At 47.2% G+C, this 14359-nt stretch overlaps 1 protein-coding gene and 1 long non-coding RNA gene across 7 annotated transcripts in view; one reads left to right on the forward strand and one right to left on the reverse strand.

Moving 5' to 3' along the window:
• Positions 1 to 12939, forward strand: part of LOC138916324 (uncharacterized) — a 38819-nt gene extending 25880 nt beyond the window's left edge. Inside the window, exon 3 of the long non-coding RNA XR_011423503.1 lies at positions 12783 to 12939. This is a non-coding gene — a long non-coding RNA (uncharacterized lncRNA). The remainder of the gene's footprint in view (positions 1 to 12782) is intronic.
• The window catches only part of CDRT4 (CMT1A duplicated region transcript 4), a 54098-nt gene that overhangs the window by 27431 nt on the left and 12308 nt on the right, over positions 1 to 14359 (reverse strand). For 4 of the 6 annotated variants that reach the window (XM_023653535.2, XM_070228213.1, XM_070228214.1 and 1 more), the window contains exon 2: positions 3652 to 3733. The exons of the other annotated variants lie outside the window; for them this stretch is intronic. In XM_023653535.2, coding sequence (XP_023509303.2) covers positions 3652 to 3721 — 70 coding nt within the window. In that variant the 5' untranslated portion in view covers positions 3722 to 3733. The remainder of the gene's footprint in view (positions 1 to 3651; positions 3734 to 14359) is intronic. 6 annotated transcript variants of the gene reach the window in all.

Below are 14359 nucleotides of genomic sequence, written 5' to 3' on the forward strand. Positions count from 1 at the left end.
AAAAGCCCTGAGTGAACTGAAAAAATTGTATTCAAAATCTGAAAAGCTGAGGATAAGCAGCTGAAATTTGGAGATACCCCGACCCCCATGCATCCCTGGGACTTTCTGCTGAGAGTGCTCTCACTAAAGGAAGTGGCCTCTCTCCTGGCCTTCACGACACCACGTCCCCTGCAGGCCTCTCCAGGGAGGGCTGTTTCTCCCTCCATGACCCAGAGGTTTCTGGACCTGGAGGGGTACTTGTCCTCCCTTGCCCCCAGTGCCTTTCTCAAACCATTTTCCTTCCTCCTTCTTTGCAGCTCGTGGCCTCAGTCTATAGCACCCCTGACCCACCTGGTTGTTGACAGGTTCTGACGCCTGGCCTCTGCCCCTCAGTCACTGACAACTTTAGCTCCCAGACGCTGGCTTCCTTTGTGCCATTACTCCTACTATCATCAGTGGTTTCTTCATCATCTCATGAATGATCCATGCAAATCTCCAGCCCAGTCTTCCTTGATCTACTCACCTCCATTAACCTCACCTTCCTCTCACTCTCCACCACCTGCCCTGTGGTCAGTCCATTGTTCTTATTGTCACCAATAACCACACAACAGCCACAATCTCAACTGTGAGCTCCCCACTCTAACTTTTCCCTCCTCTATCCTTCCAGCTCACCCTCAAAGCAGTTCTCAATCTAGCAATTCCTCTCTTTCAATCCACTCTGGCCTCCCTCTGTCACCCCTTCATGCCCTCGCTCCCTGCTTTATCCTGTTTAGATTCCATGGTCCGTTGTTATAATCCCTCACAAACAACATTAACCTCCTTATCCTTCTGGCCTATCATATTTGCATGACAAAGTCCTAGTACTAGTTAAACCCAACCTTTGGGCTCTTCCGGGTGCCTCCAATTCAGCAACTAAACATATGGGAGAGAAAAACAATTGTGCTGACTGGTCTCACGTGAAATGCCATGTACTATGTACTGGGCATAGTCTAAGCACCTAACCTATATTAACTAATTGAATCCTCAAAAAATCTTGTGCATTAGAAACTATATTATCCCCATCCTACAAGCAAGGAAACTAAAGCCCATACGAATGCCCAGTAGCTTGTCTAAGGTCACACAACCATGGAGGGACAAACCAGGATTTGCACTCAGGCTGTCTAGCTGCAGAATCCTTTTGTTTAACATTCCGCACTCCTGCTCCTCTATCCCAAAGTCAGTCAACATAGCTAGCCCATCCTACTCTCCTCCCTTTCCAGGTCTTTTCGGTTTCCCACTCCCCAGACAACTACCTCAAACCTCCTCATCTCCTCCTTCTCCCTCTCACTCTTGGCTGATGTCCTTGTCTCAACCTCCTTCAGGAAAAATCTGAGAATCCATCAGGAACTCCCTTGTCTCCCCACCATCACACCTATCAACTACTGCTGTGCACGCTGACTTCCCTCCCACTATGATGGATGAAGTGTTCCTATTCTTATCAAAGAACACCTCTCCCCTTGCACTCCAGGGCCCTCCCCTCTTACCTTCCAAGATGCAATGGTCATGGATAGAACAGAACACTCTCATGTTCTTGAAACATTTTCCTACTTGGCTTCCGTGACACCACACAGACCTGTTTTGTTCCCATTGTCACTTGCCACTCTCCTTCTCAATCCCCATTGATGATTTCTGGGCTCCCTTCTCTTTTTTATCTCCCAATGTCCCCAAGGTAACATCAGTTCTGTGGCTTTACATCTCATCTACTTGCCAAATCTTAACTCTAGCCTGACTCCTTCCCCAAGGTCCAAACTTGTATATTCAGCTGCCATCTCTAATCTTTACTTGAGTGTCTAATAGGATCTCAAAGTTTTCATGGCTTAAACAGAAATCTTGACCTTACTCCCTAAAATGTTCGTCTCTGGTCTTTTCCATCTCAAAGAGAGGCATCAACATTCACCAAATTGCCCAATTCAAAAATCTTAGGGTTATCTTTGATTCCTCTTACTTCTTCACTTAGAATACCCAATCCATTATCCTCTCCCCACCACCCTCTGCCACTATTGAACTTTGCTACGTCTCCATCTTCACCCAAGACATCAACACCTATTCGCTGGACTCCTGAATACCTGCTAACTCATCTCCCTGCTTCCACTCTTGTTCCCTTACAATTCCTTCTCTACAGAGGACCTAGAGTGATCATTTTTAAACATAAATCAGATTAAACCATACCATTGCCAACACTCCCATGGTTCCCACTCCATTGAGGATACAATGCAAATTCCTCCCCTTGACCTACAAAGCTCTCCTCAATCTAGCCCCTGCCTACCCTTCCAGCCTTAGTGCCACTCTCCCCATCATTCACTACACCAGCCACATTGGCCTGCCTTCTCTCCTTCAAACACACCAAGCTTGTTCCCACATTAGGTCCTTCCCCAGCTTCTCCCTCTGCCTGGGATGCACTTTCCCTGATTTTCACATGGATTATTGCTTCTAATAAGTCAGGATTCAGCCTAAACATAAATTCTTCAGTGAGTTAGGGGACTACCTAACATAGCCCAAGTCACCAGTCACATCTCCTATTTCAATTCTCTGCCTGGCACTATCCCTGACTGACATTTCTTATGATTTACTCATTTGTTTATTTTCCCTTAACCCACTAGGAGGTCAGTTCCATGAGAGCAGGGATCTCATCCATCACATTCACTGCTCCGTCCCAGGCACTTTGGTCAGAATCACTAGATAAATGGATGTTACTGCAACTTCCCCTGGAATTTTCCCCTAGAATCTCTAAGGACTATTGGAAATCCAAACATCAGAAAGCTACATACTTGTACGGAACACAAAGGAAACCATGCACTAGTTGACTTGACAATAGCCACTACCAGAGAAGGTCAAATGGCAAATGTGGGACTGATAAATATGACAAACAAATATGGCTCACAGAAGGGCCTGGGTTAGATGTCACTTCCTGCTTTTAAGTGGGCAAATCACTTCCCCTCTCTCTCTCTGAGCCCTAAGTTTCCCCATCCATAAAATAGGAATGATATACCTCCCTGGTAGGATTACTCTGAAGACCGAATGAGACACTGCATGTGAAAGTGCCCAGAAAAGAGCAACAATGCCAGCGATTGGAGCCACAACTGTCTAGGATTCAGGCTTCATTGAAGGCCAAGTGAAACCACGTCTAACAGGAAAAGTCCATGGGGCTTAAATGTACCAAATTCCAACTCAAGTCCTACTCCAATTTTCCTCCGAACCTCCATTTCCCTTGCCACCTGGTCCAACATGCGCTCTGTCCCTTCCACTCCTACCACACACGGCCAGATCCCACCAGCACTAGACACAGCGCCCGGGGTATCTTCCATCTGTTGTTAGTGGATAGAGTTGCCTTTTTACAAACATATGTTTTCCTCACACAGAATGATTATAAATTCAGCCCCATGGCCCACTCCCTAGTCCCTTTACCTCTCCTTCCAGCACTGCTCCCATGACACTTCTTTGAGGCCAGGCAGCCCTCTGGTGGGCTTACTCACGCCTTCCTCTGTGCCTCATCTAGCATATGCCTCTCTCTCTGTCCCTAAATTGTTTTTCTTAAGGCTCAGAAGTAAGATCGTTAAATTCCAGTCAACTCTTGGCCCACATCTTGTCCACTCTGAGAACTAATTATCATCCCCAAAGACCAGACTGACTTACCACGTTCTGATCTTCTCTTGTCCTCACTCCTCCTGTCTACAAGCTCTCGCAAGTCCTTGACGCAGCTCATCTCACTAGGTTGCTGAGAAACACAGAATGAAGAAGGTAGACTGGCAAATATATAATATAATATAACTAATGCAGATGGTTTGGGGGAAATGGACAGTCCAATATATAGCAATCTGTTGCCTATGAAAATAGCAATTATCAATTCCCCAGAGGTCTTTTGAAATTGGAGAGAAATATTTAGTTACTAGTTTCAAATGAATCCTTCCAGGCACAAATATACACAAGCAGTATGCAATGAAACGTAACCGCTATCCACATAGAAAATATGTGTGAGTAACACACCAGGAAATCTTGAAGTTCTGACAAAAGGAGTTTTTGTTGGGTCAGAAATCCAACTAAACAACAAGGGCTTTAATGTGTTTCCTTGGCACAGTGGAAGGACACGTCAAACACTCTTAAAATCTGGGAACGGGCCCCTCGTGGAGTGTGTTGTGTGGATGTCCTCTCCCAGCGAAGCCTGGCCTTGAGGACGCCCCTCCTGCGGCGCTGAGAGAGGACCAGCGCTCTCCTTGCCGTTCCTGCTTGCGGCTGTGATATCATTGTTATGCATTTTAATATCTCAAGAGGGCAAAAGATGAGAGAATTAACCAAAGTTCCTAACGTGGTAAAGCTGCACCTTACACAATTGTTTGGAGTAAAGTATAGCACAGAATTAAGAGCAGGAGTTCAGGACAGGCCAGCTGCTTCTTGGCTGTGTAACCAGAAACGAGATACTTAAGCTTCCTCAGTCTCGCACTCCCATCTGTAAATAGGGACTATGGCAGGAACTAGCCTTGGATTGTCATGAGGATTTTTGTCATGAGACAATTCACATAAAGCATTGAGCACAGGGCCTCGGAACATGAGCCTGTTGGTTGGACTGTTATCATCCGCCTTAATATGCAGGACTGTGACATCTTTCACAATGCCAAAACAACGTGGTCCAATTTTCAGGCTGGAGAAATTAGTCACAAAATGAATCTCACCACAAATGAGTCAATAAGTTGAACAGCAGGGGAGAGACTGGAGCAGTAGGAGATCAGAAGAGGGGCTCAGGGGACCTTCCAACACAAATGCTGCCACACGGCTATCTCTACATCTCACCCATTCCATCCCATCCGCCCACCTTTCAGGTCCCAACAACCCTGCTTATACTACTTGTACCATCTGCTACCAAAAGAGCACCCCCTGGATAGTATCTCTGATCCTGGGCAGGTCTGAGGCATCCGTGTCCACTCGTAGCCACATATGTGTTCACATGCACATATGCACACATAGCCCTGAGTGGGACCACATACTCACCAGGATAAGAAAGAGTCTATGAACCACATAGTTACACACATGAGCATGTGCACACATGCATATACACAAGCACACAAACACACACCCTGTAACTCTCCAAGGTCACCAGTTATGTCTACTGCGCAACCTCCAGCTTTGACACCCCCCATCCCAGCTGAATCCTATTTCTCTTCCCAGGTCACTGCAGCCCTGGTCTAGAATGACTTAATGAGTAAAATCGGGCCAAGAAGTCTCGCCAGATTCCTACTGGGAATAATTTGGAGACTTAGGTATGCAAGCAACATTAAAGGGGACTCAGGGTGGAGCACAGATTTTGGAGTCAGGAGACCTGATTTCGAAATCCAACTTCACTTGTTCATGTCCAATCTTGAGTAAGTCACTTAATCTTTCTGAACCTCACTTCCCTCATATCCAGGATGAGACTCATCCTGCCTCATGGGATGTAATGATGATCCAATGGATTCAGGTAAAATATTTCATGATCCATAAAGATCTTTATAACAGTTGGCTTTTGTTGAAGACCAAGAATCCTGAATTAATGGTATAAATTTCCTTCTCTGAATGAAATGGGGGCTCATTTTGGTAAAAAAAAAAAAAAATTGCTGAATAACTTTGGCACCCAAGGTGAGGACTAGATGAGCTCTAGAGAGAGCAGCTGTGTCATGGAACTTTATTTAGAGAGTGACAGAGACCACAGAGAAGGGGTGGCTCACATAAAGGCTGTCTTAGGCTCCTCTGCTTTCCTTGGAGTGGGGGAGGGATGGGTGAGAGAGTGGAGGTTAAGTCCAGTTAGTTTAGAAACTCAGAATTATTTGTCCCTGAGAAGTCTTCAGAATGCTCTGCCAATGGAGGTCTCCACCTCCGCGAGAGGAGTAAGAGTGAGCGTGGAACTCATTCCATCTGCCCTCACAGCCACTGGCCTATCAGAACTGCCAATGGGACATAAGGCCTGTGGCAGGCAGCCTCCAGGATGGGCCCAATGATCCCACCTCCTGGTGTTCACATCCTCATGAACCCCTTCCCTTGAGTATGAGCCGCATCTAGCAACTCATTTCTAACAAATAGAATATGGTAAAAGTGATGGGATGTCACTTCTGAAATTAAGTGAGCTTTGGCTCCCATCTTGAGCACTTGGTCTCTCTCTCTTGCTCTCTCATTCACTCTGAGGGAAGCCAGCTGCCATATTATGAGCTACCCCATGGAGAAGTCATGTGGTAAGGAACTAAGGGAGGTCTCCAGCAAACAGCCAGCAAGGAACTGAGGCCCCTAGTTCAACAGCCTGTGAGGAAGTTACCCTTGCCAATAACCTTGTGAGTGAGCTTGGAAGTGGATCCTCCCACAGCTGAGCCTCCAGATGGGACCACAGCCCCAGCCCAGACCGTGAATACACCCTCATGGAGAGACCTCAAGAGAGAGACACACGATTAAGTCACCCTCAGATTCATGACCCACAGGACCTGTGAGACAACATGTGTTTGTTTCAAGCAACTAAGTTTTGGGGTAATTTGTTACACAGCAAGAGATCTGATACCAGACACTCACCAGACGTTCCAAGGAAACAGTTCCACCCATGAGAATGAATAGAGGAGAGCTTCCTACTCTGCCAGCAGTGGGAGCAATTTCACTACATAATTCCTCCTCCCATTACACCCCCTTCTCTAGGGGACAGCACAATCTCTACTAGAAGAAGAGAATATATTTAAGTAAAGAATTTACGGCTATAATATGTCACAGAAATGAAGCCATCCTCCAACAGCCTATTTGAACAGGGCCATTTTGACACAGCAGACATACTGACGTGTCCAGAGGGGTTAGGATTGGAGTGAGGGATGGGGCAAGGAGTGAAGTGGGCTCAGAGATGGTGCGAGGGTGCTTGCCTCGCACATTACTTGAGAGGTACAGAAATTTGAAATTTTAGTGGTTTCTTTTTTTTTTTTTTAAGACCGAGTAAAAATGTCCTGGCATCAAAATGGCTTTGTGAAAGCAGCCAGATCAAAATGTCAAGTTCTATCATGGGACTATTTTATCCAACGCCGCTTCATAAATACTGTGTGGGCTCCACCTAGGTCCTGAAGTCAGCGGGATTGCCACTAATCTTTCTTTCCTGCTTGTGCATACACGAATACACACACACCCCGTAAAAGGAGTTCAGGAGTAGGTTTCCAGGGTCCGAGTGCAGAGGGTCTAAAATGGTTGCAAGGTTACCATCCGCCCCATGCCCTACTCAGATTTGGGCTGTTCCAATTCAAGAAGCTGCCAGGCACCTGCCCAGAGGCTGGAGCTTCACCAAAGACTCCAAAGAGAGCAAGTCAGCGTCTGTCCCATGGGAGTTCCCCTGACTTGCTTACCATCCCAGGATACAAGAATGAAGATACTGTTTATTGTGCACAGTGGATGACAGAGCACCTTTATCTTGATCCTATTGATCCTATTAATTGATCCTATTGGTTTCCTGAAGTTCTCTCCATCTTCAAAGCCACTGACTCATCAATATTTAATAAAGAGAAGAACGACTTCCATGGCCCCATGTGGTTGTGTGGTCATCTTCCTCAGCAATAAACAATGGCAATTGTTTCAGGTTACCACACCCCCAATGGTACAGTTCTGTGAGAGCTAACCAGCTGTTTTGGGGACAGGTCTTTCCAGCCCAGCACTCTAGCCCTCTTGCTGCTAGAACTCTCTGTGCGTCAATTTCTTCCTGCGTAAAAATAAGGATTCAGGTCTGCCACTCCCTCGTCTCCCATCCAGCTCTGACCTCCTCGAATCTCTGCGAAACCTCCTCACACAGCAGGCCCCAGCAAGCGGAATGCACTCAAGTTTCCCAATATTGCACCAAATGAATTCCTTATGAGCCCAACTTCTGGGTTTATACCAACAGGAAAAGCACCACAAGGCCTGGCCTTCAGCACCGCGCTTGATCTCACTCCTTGCTGCCTTTCCAAACAGAAAAACTGACTTTTGCCCTCTAGGGTGGGAAATGCGAAAGGCACAGTTCAAAGCTCAGAGTTGAGACCACAGCAAACCCCTCCTGGCGCCGAGCCCCTGGAGCCCGTGCCGACAGCCTTTCCATCCACCCGGTGGAAATTCTAGCTGCAGAAGGTGCCCGGCGGGACCTCGCTTTCGCTCCCCTGCCAACTGCCGTAAACCTGTTTCTGTCCCGTTGGAGTTGCAACATGGAGCCAGAAATCTGGAAGAATTTAACACCCAGTCGGTTCAGACACAGGAAAACATTGTTCAAAGTAAACACTGGAATCCCTCCCTCATCATCCAGGAATGTGGAGCTGGCGGGGTTGAGATCAGCAGCTTTTCAGAAAAGCCTTTGCTCCGGGTCCCTGCACGCGGCTGCAGCCGGGGAGGGCCGGAGGGGCTCCGGAGCCCTTTTCGGCTAAGACATGATGCAGGCTGGGCGGTGAGCACCCAGCCATCTCTGCTCTGCGCTGCCCAGCCTCGGCTCTGCACGCACAGGCCCCGCGCTCCCCCTGCACTTGGGAAAGGCCGAAGGAGGTGAGGTGCCCTAGAGAGACTGAAGGGGCTCAGGATGCCCTGGGACTTGCCACTTCCTTTGCCCGTGGCAGGCTGTGAAAGAGTCACTCTTCCTCGAGGAAGAAAGAAGGCTCTGTGCGCCGGGCGAGGGGGCAGGGCCTCGAACCAGATGGGATGTGGCCGCCAGCCTTCATTTCCCTCTGACGAGACTTAACTAATTCCATCTCTCAAAAGCCATGAGCCAGGTCCCCGCCCTGTTTCCTCTGGCCCTGGGGAGTGGAGAGGAAGGACTGGCTTTACCCAGGGGCAACATAATGCATCCCGGGAAGACGTTACATGTTAAATCATTTGTGTCACTGTGTTCCTCTGCCTAAAATTCTGCCTAAATTCCACCCACGAACTTGCAGTCCCGAACGGAATTATGAAAATGTTTCTGACAGTCAAAACGTCAAAGAAAACCTACAAGTTAGGCAGGGTTCAAGGAGAAGAATGCAGAGTCCAAAGATGGCTGCCTGCTGCGAGGTGGGAGAGTCCTGCGGTGGGGCTCCCGGGGAGTGTAGGGGCAGCAACAAAATCAGGTGACGGCCTGTTTCTCCCTGACCCTCACCACAGCACTCACCCCATTCCTCAGCCCAGAGGGCTCCACACAAGGCTTACTTAACCCAGTCATTTCTATGGGAATTTATTGGGTGTCTCCTGCTGAGCCAGGCACGCCAGGAGGACACCGGCCCTGCTTTCAGGGAGCATCGGTGTAATCCAGACCAGAGCTTGTCCAGGTGGTCCTGGAACCAGCAGCAGCAGCAGCAGGATCTGGGAGCCTGTGAGAAGGGCGATCCCCTCCCAACCCCGGGCCCACTGCATCAGAAGCTCTGGGAGGGGCCCAGGGGCCCATAGCTCAGCAAGCCTCCAGGTGTTTCTTATGCCAAGGAAGCCTGCGAACCACCAACCTAATCTGTCCCCACCTTACTGGATAACAGAGAGAAGCTGAAAGGTTAATGGTTTGCTTCAGGGAAGTCGCAGAAATGGCGTGAGTGTTAATATGCTCCTAGATTCAAAACAGCTGTGCCAAGCTGTGGCGTCATTGGAAAACTTCGATTCCAGTTGCAGAAACACTTTTTCCACCTCAGTTTGGTCACCCTTTACTCATGGTTTCTAAAACTTTATTTTGAAGAAGAGGCAGGAACCATTTCTTCACTCAGTAACAGGTGGAATTTCTTTGAACCAGCAGCAACCACCCCAACTGAGTGGCTTGCAGCTCCGCTTGAAGGCCCCGCTGAGAAGGCTCTTGGCCCCGTTCTCTCTCAGGCTCCCCCCTCACCTAATTCTTGGCGGGCATCAAGGAGAGTATACAACCAGACTTTCTAACTGAATTGATTTCTGGATAAAATTACCGACCAATGAAATAAAATTTCATTCATCCATTAAGAAACTAACTTCCATGTTGCCAAATTCAGTTACCTACTTGGCGTTTAGTTACCTATCTTGTCTGACCTGTGGGCAGCAATGGAATCAGCTGGCCACTCTCAAAATACCCTCTTCTCTTGGCCCCAGCACTCTCCTTTCTCCTGGTTTCATCGTCTCACCGGCTGCCGTTCCAGGCTCCTTGCCAGATCCTGCTCCTCTGCTCTACCTTGAAAGTGAGAGAGCTTGGGGTTCGGTCCTGGGCGCCCTTTTCTCCCCATCCACACACTCTCACAGGGTGAGCCCGCACCGTGCCACGACTCTCACATGTGTGTCTCCAGCCATGGGCTCTCCCTTGAATTCCAGGCTCATATATCCAACCCCCTACTGGACATCTCAGATGTTTTACTGGTGCTTCAGAACCCCACTGTTCAACACTGAGCTCCTAAAACACACACACGCACCCCAAAACCTGCTTCTTCACTGGTCTTCCCCCTTTTATTAAACAGCACCACTAACAAACCGTTTGCCAAAAAACTAAGCGTCTTTTTTTCTCTTTCCTTCATCCTTAAGATCCAATTTATCATCAAGTCATCTCAACTTAGCCTGTAGAAATATGTTGAACCCATCATTTTCTCTTCATTCTATAATGATGACAACTACTATTACTGCTGCTACTACTAATAATACTATTATTAATAATAATAATAACTAATAGCCTGGGTGCCAGTGTCTTCCATGTATCAACTCATTGAGCTTTCCCAACAAACCTATGAGTTAAGTGCTACTGTTACCCCCTCTGACAGAGGGTAAAATTGAGGCACAGAGAAATTCACTGATTTACTCAAAGTCATGCATCTGTTGTAGAGTCAGGATTCGGATGTGCATAGCTGGCACTAGGAACCACGTGATTAAACACCACGCTCCCAGTGCTGCCTCTGTAGCCACCAGGATGATCTCATGGCCTCGGAACTGTCCTTCTCACTTCCAATCTTGCCTCCACACAATTTGTTTTATACACACAGCAGCCAGAGTGGTCTTTCCAAAACATGTACCAATAGTCACATTGCTCCCCAACCTAAATATCCCTCCCCAAGGGTTTCCACATAGCCCTGGAAATACAATCCTAACTCCTAACGTGGCTGCTTTGTCTACCTCTCCGACCTCTCTCTCCCCTCTCCAATCACATGGCCCTCCTCTCTGTCCCCACACTCACCACTCTAGCTTTTCTCCCCCTCTACCTGGAATGATCTTCCCCACAGATTTTCACAGAGCTGGCTTCTGGTCATTTAGATCTTAGCTCAATGTCACCTTCTCAAAAGGCTTTCCCTAACTTCCTACTCCAAACTAGCCACTCAGTCCATCTTTATCCCAGCACCTTATTTTCACTATAGCACTTATCACTATCTGAAATTATCTTAAATTTGTTTGTTTACAATTTATTTTCTGCCTGCCCTCTTTGAATTTAAGTTCCATCGGAGGAAGGAACTTGTCTGTCTTTTCCCACATGTATTCAGGACCCAAAGCTGCACAGATGCTTACTGAGCACCCGCTCTGTCCCGGGCACAGGCCCAGAAAGGCGAACACAGCAGAATCCCTCTGCTTGAAGGTGCCACCATCTGCAGCTCCACTATAGTGTCACGGGGTTATGACAAAAGGAGACACGAGGTGTCATGAGGACATGAGGAGTAATTTCTCACTCAGCCTGGGAAAGTCAAGACGATATCCTGGGCCAGAATTGGATTCATTTCATTTCGATGAACAGTTACTCTGGGCCAGGCCTGCCCGTTACAGAGGTGGGTGAGACCAGTGATCTACTTCCTTGTGCCAGAATCACCTAGAGAGCTTATTAAAACACAGATTAGTGCATCCCAACCCCAGAGTATCTGACGCCCTAGGTCTGGGGCGGGGCCTGAGAATCCGCATTTCTAACAAATTCCCAGAAGCTGGTGCTGCTGGTCTGGGGACCACACTTTGAGAATCATTAGACTGGACCATTTCCTTGCCCCAGACCACTATGAGTATAGCTCAGCACAATGCTGTCTGCCACTTGCTCTGATAGAAATACAGGCTGATGATATGAGAGGGGGTCACCCACCCAGCTCACTAGGAGAAGAAGGAAGCAGAGGGGACTTCTAGGAAGAAAGGGCACCTGAATTTAGTTCTGGATAATGAGTAGGCATTACTGGGTCAAAGAACAGAAGAAAAATAGGAAAAACTTGGGGCAAAGCAGATAGAAGCATGATATGATTTTAAAAAGTAAAATATATTCCAATATTGCTGAAACATAAAGTATAAAACCAAGATTAGCTGAAGGTGAGACTGAAGCAAGGTCCAGATGCAAGTCTCTGAAAAGACGAGCAGTGGGAAGCCAGGCCAAATAAGTGCAAAGTGAGCATGACGCATTCAGAGGACTTCAGCAATGACGGCCAGCACAGGGGGTGCACATAGGTGGAGGGGGAGAGATGTAGGGAGAAGGGGGATTGTAAACTAAGACTGAAGTCAAACCATGAAGGGTCCCACTGTGGGGCTTTGTGCTCCCTGCTTCCTCTGCCTGGAACGTTCGTGCTGAAGAGTTCCATCCTGCTGGCACTATGGCAACTGTTGAATGATGTTAAGCAGGTGTTCAGCACTATCAGTTTTGCCTTTCAGAAAGATCCCTGCAGCAGAGACCTATGGCTATCCTCCAAAGATTTGTACTTCCTGTTCTTAGTATCAACTTGTTATGGGGAACCAATTGCCCAGCCATAAACTCTATTTCCCAACATTACCCTCCCCCCACCCCCACCACCACCTTGTATCTAGGTAGAGCCTTCTGTCTGAGTTCTGGCCACCTGTAGACCTGGCCCGTGAAAGCTCCAACATGACCTTCATTCTCTTTTTTCCCCCACTCATAGGGTAGAAGCAAAGGAACCCAAGGTCCCAGGAGATTGCAGAGCCACAAGATGGAAGGAACCTGGATCCCTCAATCACTTCATGGCAGTTGACCACAAAACACCCAATTGAATTTTACGGGAATGAGAAATAAACTTCTAATGTGTTAAGTCTCTGAAATGCAGAGGGTTATTTGCTACAACATCTGGGGATATCTTAATATATCCCTATGGCCTTGCTATAATAATGGACTGGAGGCCAGCAAGGCTGGAGGAAGGAGATAAGTAAAGAAGTTGTTAGCAACTGGGGAAAAAATTATGAGAAACTGAAACAAGTTAATGGCAGTGAGAATGAACAGAAGAGGATAGAACATGATCACAACTAACTACGGGGATGAAGGAGAGAGAGAGGCCCAGGATAACACTCAGACCTCTGACTTTGGGGTGGAGATAAGCAACAGAGAAGAAGAGCAGGTTTGGGAAAAGGGTGCTTAGTTTTATTTGGGCCATTAGAGAAAAAGCAGGTAGTTATTCCCAGTGAGCAGCTGTCCATATGAACCCGGAATCCAACATGGCCATGGTTATAGATGTATAGATTTGATAAAAGATGAGGCCAAGATTGTCATATCTCTCATTTTCATAGGATGAGTTGAGAAGAGGGATGAGAACTGAAACTTGAAAAAAAATCCACATTTAAGGCATGGGAGGTGAAGAGGAGCCTGAGAGAAGACTGGGTGGAAAGCACGAGAGAGAAGGAAGGAGAAGTGGGGGAGCAGTCTCAGGAAACCAAGAGAAAACTTCTGCCAAGAGACTGTGGTATAATAAAAAATAAATATTTGGTCTTTGCCCATTTCTGGAACAGAGCCCTGAAAACTTTTGGAACTTATTGCCTTTTTTACACTAACAAGGTGACTCCTCGGGGAGCCCTAGATAGCTTCAGGATGGGGGCTAGTGGCCAGGAAGATCAACCAGGTAATTAGAGGGTTAGAACTTCCAGCCCCACTCCCAACCTCCACAGAGGGGAGAGGGCCTAGATACGGAGTACACGGCCAGTGATCTCATCAATCATGGCTTTATAATGAAAGCATCATAAAAATCTCTGAATTCTGGGGTTCAAGGAGCTTCCGGGTTTGTGAACATGTCAATGTGCTGGGAAGGTGGCGCGCCTGGAAAGGGCGTGGAAGCTCTGTGCCACCTGCATCTCTTCCATTTGGCTGTTCATGAATTGTATCCTTTATAATGAACTAGTAAACACAAGAAAGCATTTTCCTGAGTTGTGAGTCATTCTAGCAAATTACTGCACCTGAGGGAGGGGTCATGGGAACCTCTGAATTTACAGCCAGTTAGTCGAGGTACAGGTGTCTCCTGGGACTTGAAAATGGTGTCTGAAGTGAGAGCAGTCTTATGACACTGAGATTTTGGTTCAGATTACATTGAATCTATGGCTTAATTTAGGATAATTGATATTTTTACAATGAACATGGTACATCTCACCATTTATTTAGATTTTTAAACACGTTTTTTCAATAATGTCATACGATTTTCTGCAGAGAGGACTTGCATATCTTTTGTTAGATTCATTCTTAGCTTTGATGTTTTTT

The sequence above is a fragment of the Equus caballus genome, chromosome 11 (assembly GCF_041296265.1).
Source record: "Equus caballus isolate H_3958 breed thoroughbred chromosome 11, TB-T2T, whole genome shotgun sequence".
Lineage (NCBI taxonomy): Eukaryota > Metazoa > Chordata > Mammalia > Perissodactyla > Equidae > Equus > Equus caballus.